Source organism: Canis lupus, chromosome X, assembly GCF_011100685.1.
Source record: "Canis lupus familiaris isolate Mischka breed German Shepherd chromosome X, alternate assembly UU_Cfam_GSD_1.0, whole genome shotgun sequence".
Classification (NCBI taxonomy): Eukaryota; Metazoa; Chordata; class Mammalia; order Carnivora; family Canidae; genus Canis; species Canis lupus.
Window position 1 is genome coordinate 65,541,012 of NC_049260.1, and position 27,155 is coordinate 65,568,166.

Here is a 27,155-nt window from a genome sequence, read left to right on the forward strand (position 1 = left end):
GTGGATAGGCTACCATGTTCATGAATCAGAAAGCAGAATATATGACAAAACTACTCAAATTGATCCACAAACTGAACGTGATCTCTATTAAAATTCGAGCTGGCTTTTTGCAGAAATTGATAAGCTGATACTAAAACTTATATGCAAATCTGAAGGATCCAGAATAGCCAACATAATTTAGAAAAAGTAGAACACAGTTGGAAGACCCACATTTCCCAATTTCAAAACTAACCACAAAGCTACAGCAACAATAATAGCATGGTACTAGCAAATAGTGTGATATTAGCATATATGTCAATCAAGTAGAATTGAGATCCTGAAATAAACTCTTACATATGATCACTGATTTTGAGAAGGTTGAAAAGACATTTAATGGGGAATGTATCATCTTTTCAATAAGTGGGGATGGGACAGCTGGATATCCATATGCAAAAGAATCCAGATAAACTCCTGCCTCACACCATACACAAGAACTATCTCAAAACAGATGAAAATACTACATGTAAAAGACACAAATATAAAATCCTTAGGAAAAAAGGCAGGATTCAGTCTTTGTTATTTTGGCTTAGGTAATAGTTTTTAGATAGAACACCAAAGCACAATTAACAATAGAAACAACAGATAAATTGAACTTCATCAAGATTAAAAATGTTTGTGTATAAAAAATACCCTTGAGAAAGGAAAAATATGAAGTGGGAGAAAATATCTGCAAGTCCTAACTCTGATAAGGACTGGGGTATAAAATATGTAAATACGCTTACAAGTCAGAAAAAAAATAAACAATTGGGGAAAAAAGGACAAATTATTTCCAGACATTTCTTCAAATAAGATGTTCAAATGGCCAATATGTACATGAAAATAAGGTTACATCATTAACTATTAGAGCAATGCAGATAAAAATTCCATCAGAGGGGCGCCGGGGGGGCTCAGAGTTGAGTGTCTGCCTTCGGCTCAGGGCATGATCCCAGAGTGCCGGAATCGAGTCCCACATCGGACTCCCTGCATGGAGCCTGCTTCTCCCTCTGCCTGTGTTTCTGCCTCTATCTCCGTGTGTCTCTCACGAATAAAAAAAATTATATCAGATATTTTACACCAGTGATAGTGGCTATAATCAAATGATCTACATAACAATTGTTGATCAAGATGTGGAGAAATTGGACACCTTATACAATGATGGTGGGAGCTTGAAAAAATGTTTACAGTTCCTCAGAATTTTAAGCACAGAATTATAATATTAGAAATTTACTTCCAGATATAGACTCAAGATATTTGAATACATGTCCACATAAAAATTTGTATATGAATGCTTCCAGCAGCATTATTCATGAAAAACAAATGTGGAAACAAATCAAATATCCATTAACTAATGAATAGATAAGCCATACATGCTATATACACACAGGTGAATATCATAGAGAAATAAAAAATAATGTAGTACTGATACATATTACAACATGGACAAACCTTGAAAACATGCTAACTGAAAGAAACCAGTCACAAAAGGCTTGTAATTGTATGATTCCATTTAAAATAATATCCAGAATAGAGCACCTGGGTGGCTCAGGCAGTTAAGCATCTGCCTTTGTCTCAGGTCATGATCCTGGTGTCCTGGGATTAAGCCTTACATGAGCTCCATGCTCAGCAGGGAGTTTGCTTCTCTCTCTCCCTCTAACCCTCCCACCTGCTCATGCTCTTGCTCTCTCTCCCTTTTTCTCTCAAATGAATAAATTTTAAAAATCTATTTAAAAAGATGAAAGTAATATCCAGAATAGGCAAATTCATAAGACATAAAAAAGATTAGTGATTGTGTAGTGCTGGGATGGGATATTTGTCATGCTAATGGGTAGGTCATTCATTTTTGAAGTTTAAAATACTCTAAAATTTGGTTGTGGTGGCATTTGAATAGCTCTGTGAAAAAATGACTCAACTGTATGATTTTAATTTGAATTAATTAAATAAATTAAACTGAATTGAATTCTACAGTATGAAAATTTTGTCTCAATGAAGTTGTTCAAAAATGATCCCTGCTAACTATACCCATTCAACACATATTACTATTATTTTTTAACTCGAATATTTGCCTGAGAGTTATTTTAGCAAAGTCATTAACTAATGATTTCCATTTTTCTGAGATCACAATGCCATTTGTATTGGCTGAGAATTTTTTTAAGATTTTTATTTATTTATTTATTCATGATAGACATAAAGAGAGAGGCAGAGACACAGAAGGAGGGAGAAGCAGGCTCCATGCCGGGAGCCCCATGCGGAACTCGATCCCGGGACCCAAGATCGCGCCCTGGGCCAAAGGCAGGTGCTAAACCACTGAGCCACCCAGGGATCCCCCGTATTGGCTGAGAATTGAATGATTTTAAAGTTTCTACAACTATTAAAATTTCATAATACACTAACGTTCACAAATACTTGAATAAAGTTGGAGTGCACTACCAAAGCACTTTCACAGATGGAGATGCATTCTATTTATTAAGTACCTTTTAAAATGTCATTAAAGATTCCTAGAAACAAAGACAAAAAAGTAATAAAGGAAATTCAAAGTACTCAGCTACTATTAACTCCTAAGTCTTTATGAAGTCCATGAGAGATGGGAATGCAGCTAATTGATAAGCCATAATAATAATTGCAACAAACATATCCTATACTTACAGCACTTGTCTCCCAAAATGCTCCAGTATCTTCAAATAAATGATCAAATATTAATCTCCAATCATCACAGTACTCTTATAACAAGAAGGTGAACTAACATAGAGATATTATAAAACATGAATGGCACTTTGGAGACCGATATGGTAACAGTGTGGCCCCAAAGGAGTGAAGTTAGTCTGGAAGGGTTTTTTTTTTTCTTTTTAAGATAGAACTGGAAAGAGGAAGAGCTAAGGTGGTAGAGTAGTAGGAGGACCGTAGGCTTGACTCATCCTTTGAATACAGCTAGATAAATATCAAATCATTCTGAATATCCAAGATATCTGAGGACTGACATAAACTGCACAACTAGAGGGAGAGAAGAGGCAAAATCATGGAAAGTAGGAGAAGTGGAGACATGGTTTAGGGGAGAAAGGGATTTCAGGTGCTGCAGAGAGGAGGAGCCCTGGTCACGGACAGATGAGAGGAGGGCAGCACACAGAGGATCATGCAAGGAAAACACTTCACCAAAGCCACTGACCGGGGGAAAAAGAGGGGGTGGTTTTCCTGAGTTTTTGCAACCAGTGGAGCTCAAAGTTGAGATTTAGAGGTCCTTGGTGTGGCTAGTATACAGCTCTGAGGACACTGTGATGCTCCTGCACAGAAGGCAGACAGCCTGGGGGCAGAAGGAGCAATGTGAGAATCCCATGGGACACACTGAGACAAGGAGCTGCAGATGCCATATTCCTTCCCTAGCCCGCAGCATAGGCCCAGAGACACCTGCTGATGGCAACTAACATGGACACTGACTCTACTGTGCTTTACTCCAAACCTCATGCTCCTGCACTTTAGTGCAAAGGTCCTTCTGGGTCAAACCTGCATAAGTTTCCCGCACTGTGCAAGAAAGTTCAAAACCTTTGGGATGCAGCAAAAGCAGACATAAGAGGTAAGTGTATAGCAATACATACTTACCTCAAGAAGCAAGAATATTTTCAAATAAACATAAAACAGAAATAGAACAACAAATGAAGCCTATAGCCAGTATAGTAAGGGAAATAATAAATATTAGAGTAGAAGTAAATGATATAGACACAACAACAACAAAACAGTAGAACAGATCAATGAAACAAGGAGCTGGATCTTTGAAAACCTTAATAAAACTGAAACTCCAACCAGACTTATCAAAAAGAACAGAGAAAAATGCAAATAAATGAAATCCAAAGAGAGAAGAAAAATCAAAACCAATACCACAGAAATACAAACAATTATCAAAGAATGTTATGAAATTATATGCCAACAAACTGGGCAATACAGAAGAAATGGATTAATTCTTAGAAACATAAAAACTATCAAAACTGAAACAGGAGGGGCAAGAAGCCAGAGGAATAGGGGTCGTCAACTCACCTGGCCCCACCAACTTACCTAGATACCTTTCAAAACATCCTGAACACCTACAAATTCGCCCTGAGATTTAAAGAGAGCAGCCAGAATGCTACAGAGAAAAAGGTTTTCACTTCTAAAAAGGTAGGAAGGCGGAAAATAAAAAAGAATCAAGTTGGAGAGGGGCACCCCGAGGAGCCAGGCTAAGGCGGGCAGAGTGTAAGCCTCCTCAACAGGAAAGACCTGTCCTCGAGAAGCAGGAACTTTACAATTTATTTTTTTTAAGATTTATTTATTTATTTATTCATAGAGACACAGAGAGAGAGAGAGGCAGAGACACAGGCAGAGGGAGAAGCAGGCTCCATGCTGGGAGCCCGATATGGGACTCGATCCCGGGTGTACAGGATCACGCCCAGGGCTGAAGGCAGCGCTAAACTGCTGAACCACCCGGGCTGCCCGAGTAGCAGGAACTTTAAAAAATCCACCCCGGATTCTTCCCGGATGGAAAGGCACATACCAGGGAAATCGGGCAGAATCGCAGGAGGGGCAATAAAGCATCCAATCTCCTAGAGTCACTAATACAGGAAGTGCGCCCAGGGGGAATGCAAGCCACAAATTGTGGGCCAATCTCAAAGGGCTGGAGGGCAGGGGGCATCCTGGAGAAGCCGGTCATTAGTCGGGGGGCTCTGGACTGAGGGGTCTGCGCCCCATTCCCTGCTGGAGCCACGAACCCCTCCCCCCTCCCCTCCCCCACCCCTGTGAGCGCAATTCCAGCAGCATAGGGCCTCGGATCCCAGGGCGCCAAGCAGACACAGCCCATGATCCTGTGTTCCACCAGGACAGGTGGAAACGGGGAGGGCACAGGACAGCAAGTCTCCTGCCACCGGGCACCCTGCAAGCTACCAGATCAGTGCACCGGGCGCCACACCGGGAGCTTCTAGGCCAGTGTGGCCTGGGAGACTGTATTAGTTACTAGCAGGGAGCTGACTCCAGGGCTGGAAATCTGGCCCCTGCCATTGTTGTTGTTCCTCCTTGTTTCACTTTGTGCCTGGAAGAGGTAGAGCCTCCAGGGAACAAAGGCCTCACGGTGTAAACAGCTCCCACTGAGCCCTGCACATGGCAGGGGGAAGGGCAGCTCTGCCAGGCACACACACCTGAGAATCAGCATAGCAGGCCCTCCCCCAGAAGACTGTCTGGAACGACAGGGGAAGAGCAAGTTCTTGACCAAGCAGTGCTGGAATGCTCCAGGGGAAGTCAGAGGGCTTTATACTATATAGAACTAGAGGATACCCTTCCAATTTTTTTCTTCCTTTTTCCAATACAACTCGTTTTTATATCAGACTGTAAATTTCCAATTTTTTTCTTTTCCTACCTTAACTACAATATTTTACCACGTCTTCATTTTTAAGTTTCTTCCTTTTGGACTTTCATATTTCCACAATAAAGTTCTTAGATATATTTTCCACTTCTAGATTCCCTTCAATATACTCAACATAATTCTGGGAGATATACAAGATATGTTTTTGTTTGTTTTGTGTTTTTTTGTTTTCTCTGCCTCATTTTGTTCTACAATGGCAGAGGTTAATAACTTTTAAAACATGACCAGCATGCACCCAGAACCAAGTGTTATACCGTGCAGGTTCATTCTGTGAGATTCCTGATTCCCATTCTGCCTCCCCATTTTATCTCATTCATGTTTTGGAGGTCAGTGTTGGGGCTTTCTACAAGTATTTCTGATTTATATAAACTGAGCATCTTCTAACATACAGAACTCAATATACTCAGAACCAAAAGGATCAGCCTCTAGGACCCCCAGGTAGACTATATTCTCCCCACAAAACAACATCAACACCACCACCATCTCCCAGTCCACCCATTTTTTCTCCTTTTCTTTCTTTTTTTCCCACTTTACTTTTGTTTCTATTCTCTTCTTTTTTTCTTTTCCTTTGTTTTTTAATTATTTGGTATTTTTGAACTTTTTTACTACTTTGTAAAATTTGTTTTTCACTTTAGTGGTCGTTTTGTTTTATTTTGTTTTAATCTTTGTTTTCAATTTCTGGTCTCTGACTTTGTCAGAATCATCAAGGTTGAAATTTACTTAGGTCGAGGTTGATATTCCTGACTCAGCCTACTCATACAGCCAAGCTGCACTGAGCAAAATGAATAGAAGGAAGAACTTACCACAAAAGAAATAGTCAGAAACAGTACCATCTGTCACAAAGTTACAGAATTTGGATTACAATTCGATGTCAGAAAGCCAATTCAGAAACACAATTATAAAGATACTGGTGGCTCTGGAAAAAGCATAAAGGTTTCAAGAGACTTCATGACTGAAGAATTTAGATCTAATCAGGCCGAAATTAAAAATCAATTAAATGAGATGCAATCCAAACTGGAGGTCCTAACGACGAGGGATAATGAGGTAGAAGAAAGACTGAGTGACACAGAAGACAAGTTGATGGCAAGGAAGGAAGGTGAGGCATAAAGAACAAAACAATTAAAAGACCATGAAGAAAGGTTAAGGGAAATAAATGACAGCCTCAGAAGGAAAAATTACATTTAATTGGGGTTCCAGAGGCGTCGAAAGGGACAGAGGACCAGAAAGTGTATTTTAACAAATCATAGCTGAAAACTTCCCTAATTTGGGGAGGGAAACAGGCATTCAGAACCAGGAGATGGAGAGGTTCCCCCAAAATTAATAAAAACCGCTCAACACCTCGACATTTAATAGTGAAACTTGCAAATTCCAAAGATAAAGAGAAGATCCTTAAAGCAGCAAGAGACAAGAAATCCCTGATTTTTATGGGGAGGAGTATTAGGGTAACAGCAGACTTCTCCACAGAGACCTGGCAGGCCAGAAAGGGCTGGCAAAATATATATAGGATCCTAAATGAGAAGAACATGCAGCCAAGAATTCTTTATCCAGCAAGGCTCTCATTCAGAATAGAAGGAGAGATAGAGCTTCCAAGATAGGCAGAAACTGAAAGAATATGTGACCACCAAACCAGCTCGCAAGAAATATTAAGGGGGACCCTGTAAAACAAAGAGGAAGCCCAAGGAGTAAGCCACAAAAACAGAGACTGAATAGGTATCATGATGACATTAAAATCATCATTCTATATTTACTCTAAATGTGAATGGGCTAAATGATCCCATCAAAAGACACAGGGGTTTGGACGGGATAAAAAAGCAAGACCCATCTATTTGCTGTCAACAAGAGACTCATTTTAGACCTAAGAACACCTCCAGCCTGAAAATGTAAGGCTGGAGAACCATTTACCATTCAAACAGTCCTCAAAAGAAAGCAGGGGTAGCAATCCTCATATCAGATAAATTAAAGTTTATCACAAAGACTGTAGTAAGAGATGAAGAGGGACACTATATCATACTTAAAGGGTCTATACAACAAGAAGGCCTAACAATCATAAATATTTATGCCCCTAATGTGGGAGAGGCCAAGTATATCAATTAATAACCAAAGTAAAGACATACTTAGATAATAATACGCAAATACTGGTAGACTTCAACACAGCACTTTCTGTAAATGACTGATATTCTAAAAACAACATTACCAAAGAAAAAAGAGCTTTAAATGATACACTGGACCAGATGGATTTCACAGATATTTACAGAACTTTGCATTTAAACTCAACTGAATACACATTCCTCTCAAGTCCACATGGCACTTTCTCCAGAGCACACCACATACTGGGTCACAAATCAGGTCTCAACCAATACCAAAAGATTGGGATTGTCCCCAGCATGTTTTCAGACCATAATGCTTTGGAACTAGAACTCAATCACAAGAAGAAATGTGGAAGAAACTCTAACAGAGCATCAGTGAGGGAGACAGAACATGAGAGATACCTAACTCTGGGAAACGAACAAGGGGTGGTAGAAAGGGAGGTGGGTGGGAGGTTGGGGTGACTGGGTGACAGGCACTGGGGGTGCACTTGATGGGATGAGCACTGGGTGTTATGCTATATTTTCACAAATTGAACTCCAATAAAAAATATACCAAAAAAAAAGAGCATCCTGCTATAGATGAATAGGTCAATCAGGAAATTAGAAAAGAATTAAAAAGATTCATGGAAACTAATGAAGATACAACCGTTTAGTCTTTGGGACACAGCAAAAGCAGTCCTAAGAGGGAAATACACTGCAATACAAGCATCCCTCAAAAAATTGGAAAAAACTCAAATACACAAGTTAACCTCGCACCTAAAGAAACTGGAGAAAGAACAGTAAATAAAACCTACACCCAGAAGAAGAGAGTTAATAAAGATTCGTGCAGAACTCAATGAAATAAAGACCAGAAGAACTGTAGAACAGATCAACAAAACCAGGAGTTGATTCTTTGAAAGAATTAATAAAATACATAAACCATTAGCCAGCCTTATTAAAACCAAAAGAGAAAAGACTCTAATCAATAAAATCATGAATGAAATAGGAGAGATCATACACAATAATGTTGAATACAAACTTTTTTTTAAAAAGATTTCATTTATTTGTTAATGAGAGACACACAGAAATAGACAGTGGCAGGGACACAGGCAGAGGGAGAAGCAGGCTCCATGCAGGGAGCCTGATGTGGGACTCGATCTGGGTCTCCAAGATCTGGCCCTGGGCCAAAGGTGGCATTAAATGGCTGAGCCACCCAGGCTGCCCGTAAACGGTTTTAAGAACATTTTATGAGCAGCTATACACCAATAAGTTAAGCAATCTAGAAGAAATAGACACATTTCCAGAAAACCAAAAATTACCAAAGGTGGAACAGGAAGAAATAGAAAACTTGAACAAGCCAATAACCAGGGAAGAAATTGAAACAGTCATCAAAAACTTCCCAAGACACCAAAGCCAGGGCCAAATGGCTTCCCAGGGAAATTCTATCAAATGTTTAAAGAAGAAACATTACCTAATCTACAAAAGCTGTTCCAAAAGATAGAAAGGGACAAAATACTTCCAAACTCTTTTTTTATGAGGCCAGCATCACCTCAATAAAAAAACTAGACAAAGATCTCACCAAAGAAGAGAATTAAAGACCAATATCCCTGATGAACATAGATGCAAAAATTCTAAACAAGATATTAACCAATAAAAAAAAAGATATTAACCAATAGAATCCAACAGTACATTTAGAAGATAATTCACCAGGACCAAGTGGGATTTATCCACAGGATGCAAGGCTGGTTCAACACTCGTAAAACATTCAACATGATAGATCACATCAACAAGAGAAAAAACAAGAACCATATGAACCTCTCAATAGATGCAGAGAAAGCATTTGACAAAATACAGCATCCATTCCTGACCAAAACTCTTCAGCGTGTAGGGATAGAGGGAACATTCCTCAGCATCTTAAAAGCCATCTACGAAAAGCCCACAGCAAATATCATTCTCAATGGGGAAACACTGGGAGCCTTTACCCTAAGATCAGGAACACGACAGGGATGTCCACTCTCACCACTGCTATTCAACATAGTACTAGAAGTCCCAGCCTCAGCAATCAAGCAACAAAAAGAAATAAAAGGCATTCAAATTGGCAAAGAAGAAGTCAAACTCTCCCTCTTCACAGATGACATGATACTCTACATAGAAAACCCAAAAACTCCACCCGAAGATTGCTAGAACTCATACAGCAATTCGGCAATTTGGCAGGATACAAAATCAATGCCCAGAAATCACTGGCATTTCTATACACTAACAATAAGACTGAAGAAAGAGAAATCAAGGAATCAATCCCATTTACCATTGCACTCAAAATAAGATACCTATGAATAAACTTAACCAAAGAGGTAATGGATCTATACCTTAAAAATTATACAACACTTTTGAAAGAAATTGAGGAAGACACAAAGAGATGGAAAAATATTCCATGCTCATGGATTGGAAGAATTAATATTGTGAAATTGCTACCCAGGGCAATTTACCCATTTAATGGAATCCCTATCAAAATACCAGGACTTTCTTCAGAGAGTTGGAACAATTCATCTTAAGATTTGTGTGGAATCAGAAAATACCCTGAATAGCCAGGGGAATATTGAAAAAGAAAACCAGAGCCGGGGCATTACCATGCCAGATTTCAGGTTGTACTACAAAGCTGTGATCATCAAGACAGTGTGGTACTGGCACAAGAACAGACACATAGATCAATGGAACAGAATAGAGAACCCAGAAATGGGCCCTCAACTAATATTCGAAAAATCAGGAAGGACTATCCAATGGAAAACGGACAGTCCCTTCAATAAATGGTGCTGGGAAAATTGGACAGCCGCGTGTAGAAAAATGAAACTTGACCATTATCTTACACTATATACAAAGATAAACTCAAAATGGATGAAAGATCTAAATGAGAGACAAGACCCATCAAAATCCTAGAGGAGACCACAAGCAACACCCTTTCTGAACTTGGCCACAGCAACTTCTTGCAAGATACACCTATGAAGGCAAGGGTAACAAAATCAAAATTGAATTATCGGGACTTCATCAAGATCAAAAGCTTCTGCACAGCAATGAAACAGTCAACAAAACTCAAAGAAAACCTACAGAATGGGAGAAGATATTTTCAAATGACCTATCAGATAAAGGGCTAGTATCCAAGATCTATAAAGAACTTAATAAGCTCAACAGCAAAGAAGAAACAATCCATTCATGATATGGGCAAAAGACATGAACAAAAATTTCACAGAGGAAGACATAGACATGGCCAAAAGGCACAGGAGGAATGCTCCACATCACTTGCCATCAGGGAAATACAAATCAAAACCACAATGAGATACCACCTCACACCAGTGAGAATGGGGGAAAATTAACAAGACAGGAAACCACAAATGTTGGAGAGGATGTGGAGAAAGGGGAACGCTCTTGCACTGTTGGTGGGAATGTGAACTGGTGCAGCCACCTTGGAAAAATGTGTGGAGGTTCCTCAAAGAGTTAAAAATAGAGTTACCCTATGACCCAGCAATTGCACTACTGGGGATTTACCCCAAAGATACAGATGCAGTGAAATACCGAGACACCTGCACCCCAATGTTTATAGCAGCAATGTCCACAATAGCGAAACTGTGGAAGGAGTCTCAGTATCCATCCAAAGATGAATGAATAAAAAGACGTGATCTATATATACAATGGAATATTACTCAGCCATTAGAAACAACAAATACCCACCATTTGCTTCAAGGAGGAAGGAATTGGAGGGTATTATGATAAGTGAAATAAGTCCATCAGAGAAGGACAAACATTATATGGTCCCATTCATTTGGGGAATATAAATAATAGTGAAAGGGACTAGAAGGGAAGAGAGAAGAAATGAGTAGGAAATATCAGAAAGGGAGACAGAACATGAAGACTCCTAACTCTGGGAAACGAACTAGGGGGTGGTAGAAGGGGAGGAGGGCAGGGGGTGGGGGTGAATGGGTGACAGGCACTGAGGGGGGCACTTGAAGGATGAGTAGGGGGTGTTATTCTGTATGTTGGCAAATTGAACACCAATAAAAAATAAATTTATTATTAAAAAAATAAAAATAATAAAAATAAAAATAAAAGGAATTTAGAGGAAAGGAGAGAAAGTGAGCGGGAAATATCAGAGACAGGTACAGAATATGAGAGACTCCTAACTCTGGGAAACAAACGAGGGTAGTAGAAGGGAAGGTGGGCAGGGGGACAGGGTGACTTGGTGATGGGCACTGAGAGGGGTACTTGATGGGATGAGCACTGGGTGCTATACTATGTTTTGTCAAATTGAACTCAAATAAAAAAACTATACAGGAAAAAAAAAACTGAAACGATAAGAAATAGAAAAATGAATAGACTGATAACCAGAGAAACAATTGAATAAGTAATCAAAATCTCCCCAGAACATAATATAAAAAATAGTGAAAGGGAATAAAGGGGAAAGGAGAAAAAATGAGTGGGAAATATCAGAAAGGGAGACAGAACATGAGAGACTCCTAAATTTGGGAAATGAACTAGGGGTGGTGGAAGGGGAAGTAGGTGGGGGATGGGGGTGACTGGGTGACGGGCACTGACTGGGGCACTTGATGGGATGAGCACTGGGTGTTATTCTATATGTTGGCAAATTGAACACAAATAAAAAAAAAAAATCTCCCCGGAACAAAAGTCCACAGCCAGGTGGCTCCAAATGTGAAATCTACCAAACATTTAAAGAAGAGTTAAAACCTATTTTCTCAAGCTACTCAAAAGGTAGAAATGGAAGGAAAACTTCCCAACTCATTTTACAATTCTGATTCCAAAATCAGACAAAGGGTTCATTAAAAAAAGAGAACTATACACCAATATCACTGATGAATATTGGACGCAAAAATTCTCAAAAAAATACTAGGAAAATGAATTCAACAATACATTAAAATATGTTCACATGGGGTATATCCTGGTGTGCAAGAGTGATTCAATATTCACACATCAATCACTGTAATATATCACACTAATAAAAGAAAGGATAAGAACCATATGATCCTCTCAATTGATGCAAAAAAAGCAGTTGACAATGTACAGCACCCATTCCTGTTAAAAATCCTCAACAAATTAGGGATAGAGGGGAACATACCTCAACATCAGAAAGGCCACATTATAAATATCATCTTCAATGGGGAAAAATTGAGAGCTTTTCTCTCTGGTCAAGAACAAGACAAGTATTGTCCACTCTCACCACTGTGATTTAACATAGTACTGGAATTCCTAGTCTCAGTAATTAGATAAAAAAAGAAATAAAAGGAATCAAATTGGCAAGGAAGAAGTGACACTTTCACTATTTGCAGACAACGTAATGTTCTATGTAGAAAAACCAAAAGACTTCACCAAAAAAAATTACTAGAACTGATACATAAATTCACTGAAGTCACAGGATACAAAATCAATATACAGATACCTGTTTCAATCCTATACACCAATAATGAAGTAGGAAAAAGAGAAATCAAAAAATTGATCCCATTTACAATTGCACCAAAAACTATAAGGTACTTAATATTAAACCTAACTGAACAGTTAAAGATCTGTACTCTGAAAAGGATAAAACACTTATGAAAGAAACTGAGGAAGACACAAAGAAATGGAAAAACATTCCATGCTCATGGATTGGAAAAACAATTATTACAAATGTGGATACTACCTATCATAATCTATATACTTTATGCAATCCCTATCAAAATGCCACCAGCATTTTTCACAGAGCTGGAGCTAACAATCCTAAAATTTATATGGAACTACAAAAGATCATGACTAGCCAAAGCAATTTTGATAAAGAATAAGAAAGGTGGAAGCATCACAATTCTAGACTTCAGGTTATATTACAAAGTTGTAGTAATGAAGACAGTATGGTGCTGCCACAGAAACAGACACATAGATTAACTGAACAGAATAGAAAACACATAAATGAGCCCACAACTATATGGTCAACTTATCTTAAACAAAGCAGGAAAAAACATCCAATGGAAAAAATCTCTTCAACAAATGGTGTTGAGAAAACTGGACCTCTTTCTTACATGATACACAAAAATACATCAAAAATAGATGAAAGACCTAAATTTGAAAAAGGAACCCATCAAAATCCTGTAGGAAAATGCAGACATAACATCTTTGATGTTGGCCATAGCAGCTTCTTACTGGAAAGGTCTCTGGATGCAAGGGAAACAAGCAAAAATGAATTATTGGGACTTAATCAAGATAAAGCATACTCTCTTAAAAACTATTTTATTTGTTTATTTGACAAAAGAGAAAACAGAAGCAGGTGGAGCAGCAGGCAGAGGGAGAGGGAAAAGCAGACTCCCTACTGTGCAAAGAGCCCAGTGCAGGGCTTAATCCCAGAACCTTGGGACCATGACCTGAGTTGAAGGCGGATGCTTACCTGACTGAGCCTCCTGGGTGCCCCATGATAACATACTTCTGCACAGCAAAGGAAATAATCAACAAAACTAAAAGGCATCCTATGGAATGGGAGAAGATATTTGCAAATGATATATCTGATAAAAGGTTAGTAGAGAATATTATGATAAGGGAAAGAAAAGGATAAAAGGAGAAATACTATATTATTTCATTCATATGTGGAATTTAAGAAACAAAGCAAATGATAATGGGGGCTAAGAGAGAGGCAAACCATAAAACAGACTCTTAACTATAGAGAACTGAGGGTTGCTGAAGGACAGGTTGGTGGGGAGGTGGGTTAAATGGGCAATGGGTATTAAGGAGGAGACTTGTGATGAGCACTGAGTGTTGTACGTAAATGATAAGTCACTAAATTCTACATTTGAAACTATTATTATAGTGTATATTAACTAACTGGAATTTAAATAGAAACTTGAAAGTACAAGAGAAACACATGTATGCAAAATGAAATAAATTGGCCTATAAAGAAAAAAAAATTAGAACTGAATTATAGTATCCTGATATAGCCACCCTCTGACAGTTTCCTTACTACAAATTCAACCCTTAATATGGTATTCCCAAGACATTCCAAAAGAGAGCTGATTTCAACTTTCCAGCATCTTTTAGGATTCCTTCAATTTGTACTCACTCACCTAGATTGCTTGGATTTAGATTGCCTTCCAGGAATGGGACATCAAGTTGAGGATCCCTGGTTTAACAGGAAGAAGAGGCAGATATCTCTGCTATATAGCCCTACAGTGAGAAACTATTGAAAATTGCTTGTAGTTTCTTAGACAGAAAGTTGCCAATATGTCTGCAGGTTCTATTTTTCTAAGTATCACCTAACAGTAATATACCTTGGTAATAAAACTTCATCAAAATCTTATAGAATAGAGGAGGGGCAAGATGGCGGAAGAGTAGGGTCCCCAAATCACCTGTGCCCACCAAATTACCTAGATAACCTTCAAATCATCCTGAAAATCTACGAATTCGGCCTGAGATTTAAAGAGAGAACAGCTGGAATGCTACACTGAGAAGAGTATGCGCTTCTAATCAAGGTAGGAAGACTGGGAAAAAAGAAATAAAGAAACAAAAGGCATCCAAGGGGGAGGGGGCCCAGGAGGAGCACGGCTAAGGCTGGGGCGAGAGTCCCCAGGAGAGTAAAGCTCCGCCCCAGAGAAGCAGGAGCTGCACCAATCCTCCCGGGTGGAAAGGCACCTGCAGGGAGTTAGAGCAGGACCCCAGGAGGGCGGGGATGCCCTCAGGCTCCCTGGGACACTAACAGACACCTGCGCCCTGGGGAGACTGCGCCAAGCTCCCCTAAAGGGCTGTAGCACGGGCACACATTGACCTGGGAGCGGTCCGAGGGGCTCGGGCGGCGGCTCCACGGAGAGGCAGCTGCACAGACGGAGCGCGAATCCAACAGCGCAGGCCCCAGGGCATAGGGCGCCTGGGACACAGCCCAGGATCTGAACTCCCCCCGGGACAGGCAGAGGCCGGGAGGGCCCAGGACAGCAAGGATGCTCCTGCCCCGAGCTGAGCAGATCAGCGGCCCAGCCCCAGAGCATACAGTCCCTGCAGACCAAAAGCTCCATAGTTACTGTGGGAGCTGAATCCAGGGCTCCAGAGCTGGCCGCCACCACTGTGGTTGTTCCTCCTGGGCCCTGACGGGGTAAACCACCCCCACTAAGCTTAGCACCAGGCAGGGGGCAGAGCAGCTCCCCCAAGTGCTAACACTTGAAAATCAGCACAACATGCCCCTCCCCCAGAAGACCAGCTAGACGGACTAGTTCCAGGGGAAGTCAAGGGACTTAAAGTATACAGAATCAGAAGATACTCCCCCGTGGTTTTGTTTTTTTGTTTATTTGTTTCTTTGGTTTTCTTTTGCTTTTTGATTTCTGTTTGCTTCCCCCACCTATTTTTCCTTTCTTTCTTTTTCTTTCTCCTTTTCTTCCCTTTTTTTCTTTTTTTCTTCCTTTTTTCTTTTTCTCTTTTCTTTCCTTCTTTCTCTCCTCTCTTTCCTCCTTTTCCCAATACAACTTGTTTTTGGCCACTCTGCACTGAGCAAAATGACTAGAAGGAAAACCTCAAAAGAAAGAATCAGAAACAGTCCTCTCTCCCACAGAGTTACAAAATCTGGATTACAATTCAATGTCAGAAAGCCAATTCAGAAGCACTATTATACAGCTACTGGTGGCTCTCGAGAAAAGCATAAAGGACCCAAGAGACTTCATGACTGCAGAATTTACAGCTAATCAGGCAGAAATTAAAAATCAATTGAATGAGATGCAATTCAAACTAGAAGTCCTAACGACGAGGGTTACCGTGGTGGAAGAACGAGTGAGTGACATAGAAGACAAGTTGATGGCAAAGAGGGAAACTGAGGAAAAAAGAGACAAACGATTAAAAGACCATGAAGACAGATTAAGGGAAATAAACGACAGCATGAGGAAGAAAAACCTACATTTAATTGGGGTTCCCGAGGGCGCCAAAAAGGACAGAGGGCCAGAATATGTATTTGAACAAATCCTAGCTGAAAACTTTCCTAATCTGGGAAGGGAAACAGGCATTCAGTTCCAGGAAATAGAGAGATCCCCTCTAAAGTCAATAAAAACCGTTCAACACCTTGACATTTAATAGTTAAGCTTGCAACTCCAAAGATAAAGAGAAGATCCTTAAAGCAGCATGAGACAAGAAATCCCTGACTTTTGTGGGGAGGAATATTAGCGTAACAACAGACCTCTCCACAGAGACCGGGCAGGCAAGAAAGGGCTGGCAGGATATATTCAGGGTCCTAAATGAGAAGAACATGCAACCAAGAATACTTTATCCAGCAAGGCTCTCATTCAAAATGGAAGGAGAGATAAAGAGCTTCCAAGACAGGCAAGAACGGAAAGAATATGTGACCTCCAAACCAGCTCTGCAAGAAACTTTAAGGGAGACTCTTAAAATTCCCCTTTAAGAAGAAGTTCAGTGGAAAATCCACAAAAACAAAGACTGAATAGATATCATGATGACACTAAACTCATATCTCTCAATAGTAACTCTGAACGTGAACAGGCTTAATGACCCCATCAAAAGGCGCAGGGTTTCAGACTGGATCAAAAAGCAGGACCCATCTATTTGCTGTCTACAAGAGACTCATTTTAGACAGAAGGACACCTACAACCTGAAAATAAAAGGTTGGAGAACCATTTACCATTCAAATGGTCCTCAAAAGAAAGCAGGGGTAGCCATTCTTATATCAGATAAACTAAAATTTATCACAAAGACTGTAGTGAGAGATGAAGAGGGACACTATATCATACCTAAAGGATCTATCCAACAAGAGGACTTAACAATCCTCAATATATATGCCCCGAATGTGGGAGCTGCCAAATATTTAAATCAATTAATAAGCAAAGTCAAGACATACTTAGATAATAATACACTTATACTTGGTGACTTCAATCTAGCTCTTTCTACCCTCGATAGGTCTTCTAAGCACAACATCTCCAAAGAAACGAGAGCTTTAAATGATACACTGGACCAGATGGATTTCATAGATATCTACAGAACTTTATATCCAAACTCAACTGAATACACATTCTTCTCAAATGCACATGGAACTTTCTCCAGAATAGACCACATACTGGGTCACAAATCAGGTCTGAACTGATACCAAAAGATTGGGATGGTCCCCTGCATATTCTCAGACCATAATGCCTTGAAATTAGAACTAAATCACAACAAGAAGTTTGGAAGGACCTCAAACACGTGAGGGTTAAGGACCATCCTGCTAAAAGATGAAAGGGTCAACCAGGAAATTAAGGAAGAATTAAAAAGATTCATGGAAACTAATGAGAAGTGAAGATACAACCGTTCAAAATCTTTCGGATGCAGTAAAAGCAGCCCTTAGGGGGAAATACATCGCAATACAAGCATCCATCCAAAAACTGGAAAGAACTCAAATACAAAAGCTAACCTTACACATAAAGGAGCTAGAGAAAAAGCAGCAAATAGATCCTACACCGAGCAGAAGAAGAGAGTTAATAAAGATTCGAGCAGAACTCAACGAAATCAAGATCAGAACAACTGTGGAACAGATCAACAAAACCAGGAGTTGGTTGAAAGAATTAATAATATAGATAAACCATTAGCCAGCCTTATTAAAAAGAAGAGAGAGAAGACTCAAATTAATAAAATCATGAATGAGAAAGGAGAGATCACTACCAACACCAAGGAAATACAAACGATTTTAAAAACATATTATGAACAGCTATACGCCAATAAATTAGGCAATCTAGAAGAAATGGATGCATTCCTGGAAAGCCACAAACTACCAAAAGTGGAACAGGAAGAAATAGAAAACCTGAACAGGCCAATAACCAGGGAGGAAATTGAAGCAGTTATCAAAAACCTCCAAAGACACAAAAGTCCAGGGCCAGATGGCTTCCCAGGGGAATTCTATCAAACGTTTAAAGAAGAAACCATAGTTATTCTACTAAGGCTGTTTGGAAAGATAGAAAGAGATGGAGTACTCCAAATTCGTTCTATGAGGCCAGCATCACCTTAATTCCAAAACCAGAAAAAGACCCCACCATAAAGGAGAATTACAGACCAATATCCCTGATGAACATGCATAAATTCTAAACAAGATACTAGCCAATAAGATCCAACAATACATTAAGAAAATTATTCACCATGACCAAGTAGGATTTATCCCAGGACACAAGGCTGGTTGAATACTCGTAAAACAATCAATGTGATTCATCATATCAGCAAGAGAAAAACCAAGAACCATATGATCCTCTCATTAGATGCAGAGAAAGTATTTGACAAAACACAGCATCCATTCCTGATCAAAACTCTTCAGAGTGTAGGGATACAGGGAACATTCCTCAACATCTTAAAAGCCATGTACGTAAAGCCCACAGCAAATATCATTCTCAATGGGGAAGCACTCGGAGCCTTTCCCCTAAGATCAGAAACAAGACAGGGATGTCCACTCTCACCACTGCTATTCAACATAGTACTGGATGTCCTACCCTCGGCAATCAGACAACAAAAAGACATTAAAGGCATTCAAATTGGCAAAGAAGAAGTCAAACTCTCCCTCTTCGCCTATGACATGATACTCTACATAGAAAACCCAAAAGTCTCCACCCCAAGATTGCTAGAACTCATACAGCAATTTGGTAGCGTGGCAGGATACAAAATCAATGCCCAGAAATCAATGGCATTTCTATACACTAACAATGAGACTGAAGAAAGAGAAATTAAGGAGTCAATCCCATTTACAATTGCACCCAAAAGCATAAGATACCCAGGAATAAACCTAACCAAAGAGTTAAAGGATCTATACCCTAAAAACTACAGAGCACTTCTGAAAGAAATTGAGGAAGACACAAAGAGATGGAAAAATATTCCATGCTCATGGATTGGCAGAATTAATATTGTGAAAATGTCAATGTTACCCAGGGCAATTTACATGTTTAATGCAATCCCTATCAAAATACCATGGACTTTCTTCAGAGATTAGAGCAAATTATTTTAAGATTTGTGTGGAATCTCTTCAAAAAAAAAAAAAAAAGATTTGTGTGGATTCAGAAAAGACCTCAAAACCAGGGGAATTTGAAAAAAGAAAACCATACCTGGGGGCATCACAATGCCAGATTTCAGGTTGTACTACAAAGCTGTCCTCATCAAGACAGTGTGGTCCTGGCACAAAAACAGACACATAGATCTATGGAACAGAATAGAGAACCCAGAAGTGGACCCTGAACTTTATGGTCAACTAATATTCGATAAAGGAGGAAAGACTATCCACTGGAAGACAGTCTCTTCAATAAATGGTGCTGGGAAAATTGGACATCCACATGCAGAAGAATGAACTAGACCACTCTCTTGCACCATACACAAAGATAAACTCAAAATGGATGAAAGATCTAAATGTGAGACAAGATTCCATCAAAATCCTAGAGGAGAACACAGGTAACACCCTTTTTGAACTCATCCACAGTAACTTCTTGCAAGACACATCCACCTAGGCAAAAGAAACAAAAGCAAAAATGAACTATTGGTACTTCATCAAGATTAGAAGCTTTTGCACAGCAAAGGATACAGTGAACAAAACTAAAAGACAACCTACAGAATGGGAGAAGATATTTGCAAATGACATATCAGATAAAGGGCTAGTTTCCAAGATCTATAAAGAACTTATTCAACTCAACACCAAAGAAACAAACAATCCAATCCTGAAATGGGCAAAAGACATGAACAGAAATCTCACAGAGGAAGACAAAGACATGGCTAACACGCACATGAGAAAATGCTCTGCATCACTTGCCATCAGGGAAATACAAATCAAAATCACAATGAGATACCACGTCACACCAGTGAGAATGGGGAAAATTAACAGGCCATGAAACCACAAATGTTGGAGAGGATGTGCAGAAAAGGGAACCCTCTTACACTGTTGGTGGAAATGTGAAATGATGCAGCCACTCTGTAAAACTGTGTGGAGGTTCCTCAAAGAGTTAAAAATAGACCTGCCCTACGACCCAGCAATTGCACTGTTGGGGATTTACCCCAAAGATTCAGATGCAATGAAACGCCGGGACACCTGCACCCCGATGTTTATAGCAGCAATGTCCACAATAGCCAAACTGTGGAAGGAGCCTCGGTGTCCTTCGAAAGATGAATGGATAAAGAAGATGTGGTTTATGTATACAATGGAATATTACTAAGCCATTAGAAACAACAAATATCCACCATTTGCTTCAACGTGGATGGAACTGGAGGGTATTATGCTGAGTGAAGTAAGTCAGTCGGTGAAGGACAAACATTATATGTTCTCATTCATTTGGGGAATATAAATAATAATGAAAGAGAATATAAGGGAAGGGAGAAGAAATGTGTGGGAAATATCAGAAAGGGAGGCAGAACATAAAGACTTCTAACTCTGGGAAACGAACTAGGGGTGGTGGAAGGGGAGGAGGGCGGGTGGTGGGGGTGAATGGGTGACGGGCACTGTGGGAGGCTCTTGACGGGATGAGCACTGGGTGTTATTCTGTATGTTGGTTAATCGAATACCAATAGAGAATAAATTTATTATAAAAAATTTATAGAATAACTACCATGGATTTGAATGTTTCCATCCCAGTGGAATTCATATGTTCAAGCCTAATCCTCAGTGTGATGATGTTTTGTGGCTTGGCTTTTGAGAGGTGATTAGGTCATGAAAATGGAGCTGTCATGAATGGGATTATTTCCCTCATAATAATGAACCCAGAGAATTCCCTTGCCCCTTATGCCATATGAGGACATAGTAAGAGGCCAATCGTTTATGAATTAGGTAAGCAAAAAGGAAGCATCCCTTTACCAGATACCACAATTAGGTAAGCATAAAAGAAGAATCCCTTTATCAGATACCAAATCTGTCAGTACCTTGATCTTGGGCTTCCAGGCTTCCAGAACTGTGAGATTTAAACATTTGTTGTTTAATTCACCCAGTCTATAGTATGTTTGTTTTAGCAGCTCGAATGAACTAAGACATTTTTATGGACTACACTTCCTCAGGCTGCTTTGATTTCCCTCAAATCTCAACTAAATAAAAGAAAGGTGGGGCAAAGTGATGCCCCAAGGATTCTCTGCGAACACCTTTTGCCATACTGTCTAAGGTCAAGTTAGAGAACATCCAGTACAATATAAATAAGTACACAGCTTATGTTAAAGTTGATGGCTGATCTCCAGCCAGCACTACGGCTACTTCTTCTTCAACTACCCTGTGATAATTGTGGACTCTGCAATATGATATTTTATTTGAAATTGAATGTAAAGGAGACCTGGACTAGCAGAGCTTCATTAACTTTCCAACTAAAACATAAAAAGTGTAAGAAAGTTTATGTTCCAAGTAATGCGCAAGTAGCCTTACACTGATTGTGATGTAATCATGGCATAGCTTTCCTGGGAAATAGATATTATTAACCACATTATACAAATAAAGAAACTGTTACACAAAGAATCTGTGGCACTTGCCTGAGGTCACCCAAGTAGAAAGTGGCAGAACCTAGATTTGAATCCAAGTCTACTGGGCTCTAAGTCAATGCCCTTCATTGTTATGTCAGACTGCCTTTCTTTAAAGAGATTACTATTTTTTTAAAGATTGTATTTATTTATTCATGAAAGAAAGAGAGAGAGAGAGAGAGAGAGGAAAGAGGCAGATACATAGGCAGAGGGAGAAGCAGGCTCCATGCAGGAAGCCTGATGTGGGGCTCCATCCCAGGACTCTGGCATCACGCCCTGAGCCAAAGGCAGACACTCAACCACTGAGCCACCCAGGCATCCCATAAAGAGATTACTATTCAGAAAAGTTGCTAAGTTGTATTTCTTTTAAGGGGTTCTTTTAAATAAAACAAATTTAATCCCTTTAAAAGTTCTGTCAGGAAAAAATAGAGACTATAAAAAAGCATAGGTTAAATTATTTTTAATGGAGTGGTTGGTTTATGAAAAAAATAAAAATTAAACTGTACGTCCAGACTTCCAGATAATTCTAACACAGTTGAAATCATTAGGCTGTATGATAAAGTAGAAAAAATACACATGATATATTTCTTAGTTGGAATACTGGTTCTGTCATGTACTTACTGGCTATGTGATCCTGGACAAGTTATTGAAATATATATAAAATATCTATATGTCCAGAAGATTATATGAGATCAGGTATATAAAGTGACTGATGATGCCTAGTATGTGAAAGTCCCTCAACAGATGGTAATTGTTATTGTCATTACAGTTATTAAGAACAACACTAAAGGGTTTAAAAAATACAAAAGAGAAGGTGAATTAAAGCTGGTTTGGAAAAAAAAAAGCTGGTTTGGTGGAGAATCTTAATAGTATGATTCAATGTTGCTTTAAGCATGCTTTAGGAAATAACAAACACAGGAAAATGAGTAGATTCTCAGTAATAAATGAATATTAATGATGATACCCTGTTACTGCTTCTCATATTGAAACATGGAGCTATAAACTGGAGTTAAGAGAAATTGGTTCCTTACATTGGTTGAAAATAGCCAAAGGATCTTAAGTCCAGATTAAACTTAAATACTGTGGCTGAAAAATTCAAAGGGTCTAGCCAGTAGCAAAGAAAAATAGCAAACACCCATATCCTGCTATTCAAATTCTCAGAAACATATTTTTCAGAGAAAACTATGGTCTTAGATGTTCTGAGGTGGGCTTGCACCTCACTGTTGAGATTATCTGAAGCATACATAAACAACTGAATATGTGAAATAGTGAAGAAATAATACCTATTTTTTGCACAGGCTTAAAGTTACTTTAAATTTTACTCTGAACAACTCTTCCTATAAATATTTTTAAAACTCGATCAATCTTCCATTTGATGTTTTAACAGGGCATTTATTTTTAGATAAAGCAATTGGCTGAGCTATTGTATTCTCTGACTTCTTTACCATTATCTCTTGGGGAAATGACTGACTTACCTTGCCAAACTACCACTTTGAAGCAAAAAAAAAATCTCAAATTACTTCAAAATATGAGTTAAGTGAGCCAAGTCTCATGTTTAACTGGATATCAAGTGCAGCTTTTTATTCCAAAGAAAACTTTTTAAAAACTTATAGAATAAATGTATACATTACCTGGTAATTGTTTTGGTTTTGTGATAACCTCAGCTGGTTTGATGAAGCAAAATGCGATGAAAAATTACTCCGTGATGGATTTGTATTACTGTACATTGTAGTAGCTACTGTATGTAATGAGGTCCGTGGTGTCAAATGGTAGTCTCTGTTTTGATACAGTACATTGTCTGAAAAATCTCTAATATTTACCATTTGGGAATTTGGCATATTTCTTCCTGGTCCAGGCAATGCAGTACTTTGGTTCTCTGCTCCATGGGATCTACCACTTTCATAAAATCTTGAGTAGCTTGGTATCTGTGCTCCCATCAATGCCAACTCTTCCTCTTTGGCATATTCATCATCAGCATCTCCAGTCTCCATTGCAATGGACAAACAAGTTCCTTCTGCTGAACTATGCTTCTGTGGGGCATTTCCTCCTAGAATTCTCTGGGGGTAGTCACTAACAGCCAATGAAAATACTTCGCGGATTTCCAAGTTTTGTGTTCTACAGTAAGGGTCTCTAATAGGTGGCTTTTGTCCACATAAGTTATGTGAAGCTAGACCTGTGTGTTCGGGCTTATATGACCTTTGAATTCCAACTGGTTCAATTTTGCAAGGTCGGTGGCATTCAGATGGCTTTTGAGGTACCATCATCTCAGAGGCTTGCATTGAAGAGCTTCCATAGTTTTTCTTGGTGTGGCTGTATACTGAGTTTCCAGCATTTAGCACACTTGTCTGTCTTGATAAGATAATTGTTTTTTCACCTAAGAGCAGAGAGGCATTTTTACAGTGTGCTACTTGTCTTTGAACAGGAATGTGCAACTGAAACTCAGTATCATTTTTACTGGCTGTTTTCTGAACAGGAATTTTATGTGCTTCTGTAAGTTGTGTATCTGAAAGTTTGGTTGTCACTTGCCTACTTGATGAACTTGCCGGACTGTATGTACCAGTTACAATGACATCATTATTGGCAGATGTCCAAGAAGACTGTTGGCTTGAGGGTCTAGTGATGTTAACTACATTTCTGACTGTAATGTCTGGAGCTGTCAAAGAGGTACCAGCAAGTGTTCCTGTTGTTGCTCCTGATTCAGAATTCTTACTACTCATTTTTCTTCTCTTATTGCCAACCCACGTCTGTAAGGATAAAAAATGACAATATAAAAATGTTCTTAACAAAAACAATAAGAAAAAACACTTCCAATGTGATAAACTGTACTCTCATTTGTCATAGGAATAAGTCCTATACAAATTTAAAACAAAAAAGATATAATAAAAGAAAAAGTAACTAAAGTATAAGATTAAAAAATAAAAATAAATAAAGTATAAGGTCAGACAAGAGCTTACTCTTAACAAATATCTAGGAACTTTGATAACAGAATTGTATTATTGCTTCTTTCCTCAAAATCCATTCAATTAATCTGTAGCAAGAATCCTAAAAATGTTTATATCCCTTGACCTAGTAAATCCGTTTCTAGGAATTTATCCTAAAAATAATCATAGATATATACAAAGTTTATATGCAATTAAGTTCGTCATATATTTATTTATAATAGTGAAAAATTGGAAGCATACTAAAAGTAGGATGCTTACCAAGATTGGAAAATGCTCAGAGTATTATTAAATAACTATATACTTGTAATCTTCAGGTTTGACAACTTCTGTTCTACAAATATATCATAACTTGGTTAATTTATTTATCGCTAGATACTAATGGGTTATTTTAGAAGTATTCACTATTATAAATGATACTGAAATACATGTCACTGTATGTGCATCTTTGTGCTACTGGTCCATTAGAATGCTATCCTAGAAGGGAAAGTGTTGGGCATTTTGATACTTTCAAAGTACCCTCCGATGTATGAGTTCTGGTTTCCCTACACCCTCAACAACATTTTGCGTTATCTTTTTGTAGTCTTTAGTAGCCTAGGATTAAATATAAGGTATATAATCACTGTTTTCATTGGAATTTCTATGGTTACTATATTACTTTAATAAACTGTCTATCCATTAACTTTACTCATTTTTACATTGGAGTATTTATCTTTTTAAATTGATATATAAAACAATTTTTTACTAGAGATAGCAACACTTCATCACAAGTTACAAATACTTCTCCCAGTTTGTCATTAATTTATGGTAGTTATTTCCTTCTTTATAGTTCTCTCTACCTACCAAATTTTATATAGTAAATGTGTATTACTTTTATAAACAGAAAAATCATTATTAATAAAATAATAAAATAGGTTGGCATTTAGGTTTAATTTAAAAATATGTACTTTTATATAAGTAATTTGTTTTAACAATCACAGTGATATTACACTGAATCATAATTATGCAATAAGAAATATGCTCTAAGAAATACATTCCATAATGTGATCAGTAAACTTTGTAACTATTTCAAAATGCGTACCATATTTATAAACTACCAAAACACATTAATCTATTATATTTTTTTAAAAAAATAAAATAAGTGAAAATATTAAATGAACTAAACTACCACAAACATGGTGCAGGGTGTATTTGTTAACTTTTATGTGACGTGTTTTTGAAGACCACAAAAATTACTCAGTTTTTGATGCTTACACCATTAATGTTGCTGTAATTCTACAAATAAAAGCTAACATATATTGAATCCCCATTATGTGTTTATATATATTAGCTTATTTGATTATTCTTCCTAATTGTATAAATGAAAAAAAATGGGGTTCAGAAGTATTAAGTAGCATATAGAAGGATAACGTGTCAGCAGGTGTTGGAGCAAGGATTCAAAATCAATTTTACTTGACCTCAAAGCAAAATCTCCTTCCACTAATGCAAGAAACTCCTGAAATGGTCATCTTTATTGGCCATTTTACTTTTATAATTAGTATTTCTCTAACAAGGAAAATATTCTAGAGATATAGATGCTCTATTTTGCTTCACATGAGGCTGTGGGAATTTTAAACTCATTCTAATTTAGTTTTATTAAACAGCAGAGGTGAGAATTACAAGCAGAGGAACAAAGAAATAAAATGTCAAAGGAGAATGAGGCAGAGTAGAAAAAGTGAAAGGTTTTAAAGTATATACTCGAAATATTTTTGGATAAATATAATTTCAAGGTATGATTTAAAAAGGTGAATTTTACAAATATTCAAAATAAGTTACTCTCTTATGGTTTTTCAAGTTTGAAAAACATGCATAGGAAGTATAATGTGTTTGTTCATAATTTTTTAAAATGTACAATCATTACACTCAGAAACTTTCAGTGGGATGGCATAGTGAATTTGTAAAATTTTAACTCAAGGACTACTAAATCTGGAAGGTAGCTCTGGGCAATATTTCTAAGAAAACAAATAAACGTCCTCTAATATAACTACCTTAATGCAGGAAGTTTAAGAGTGATCTTAGTGAATAGTTTTACATAAAATATTAAATAAGCCATAAATTTGCAATCTAAATATAGAAATATACATATATAGAAATGCTTAGTATATATAGTATATGGTATGCATAATATATATACATATAGACATATATAGAAATATACAGTATATACAATGTGTATATTTCTATATATATGTATATTTCTAAATATAGTAATTTATGTAGTTTTTATTTTTTAAATAATAAATTTATTTTTTATTGGTGTTCAATTTGCCAACA

The 27,155-nt window shown here is 38.1% G+C and overlaps 1 protein-coding gene across 7 annotated transcripts in view; it reads right to left on the reverse strand.

The window, feature by feature from the left end:
- Window positions 1–27,155, reverse strand: part of HDX (highly divergent homeobox) — a 280,805-nt gene that overhangs the window by 208,428 nt on the left and 45,222 nt on the right. For all 7 annotated transcript variants that reach the window (XR_005386374.1, XR_005386375.1, XR_005386377.1 and 4 more), the window contains exon 3: window positions 23,535–24,647. Coding sequence is in view for 2 of the 7 variants with exons in the window: in XM_038587792.1 (XP_038443720.1) it covers window positions 23,535–24,647 (1,113 nt within the window). In the remaining 5 variants the exon portion in view is untranslated. The remainder of the gene's footprint in view (window positions 1–23,534; window positions 24,648–27,155) is intronic.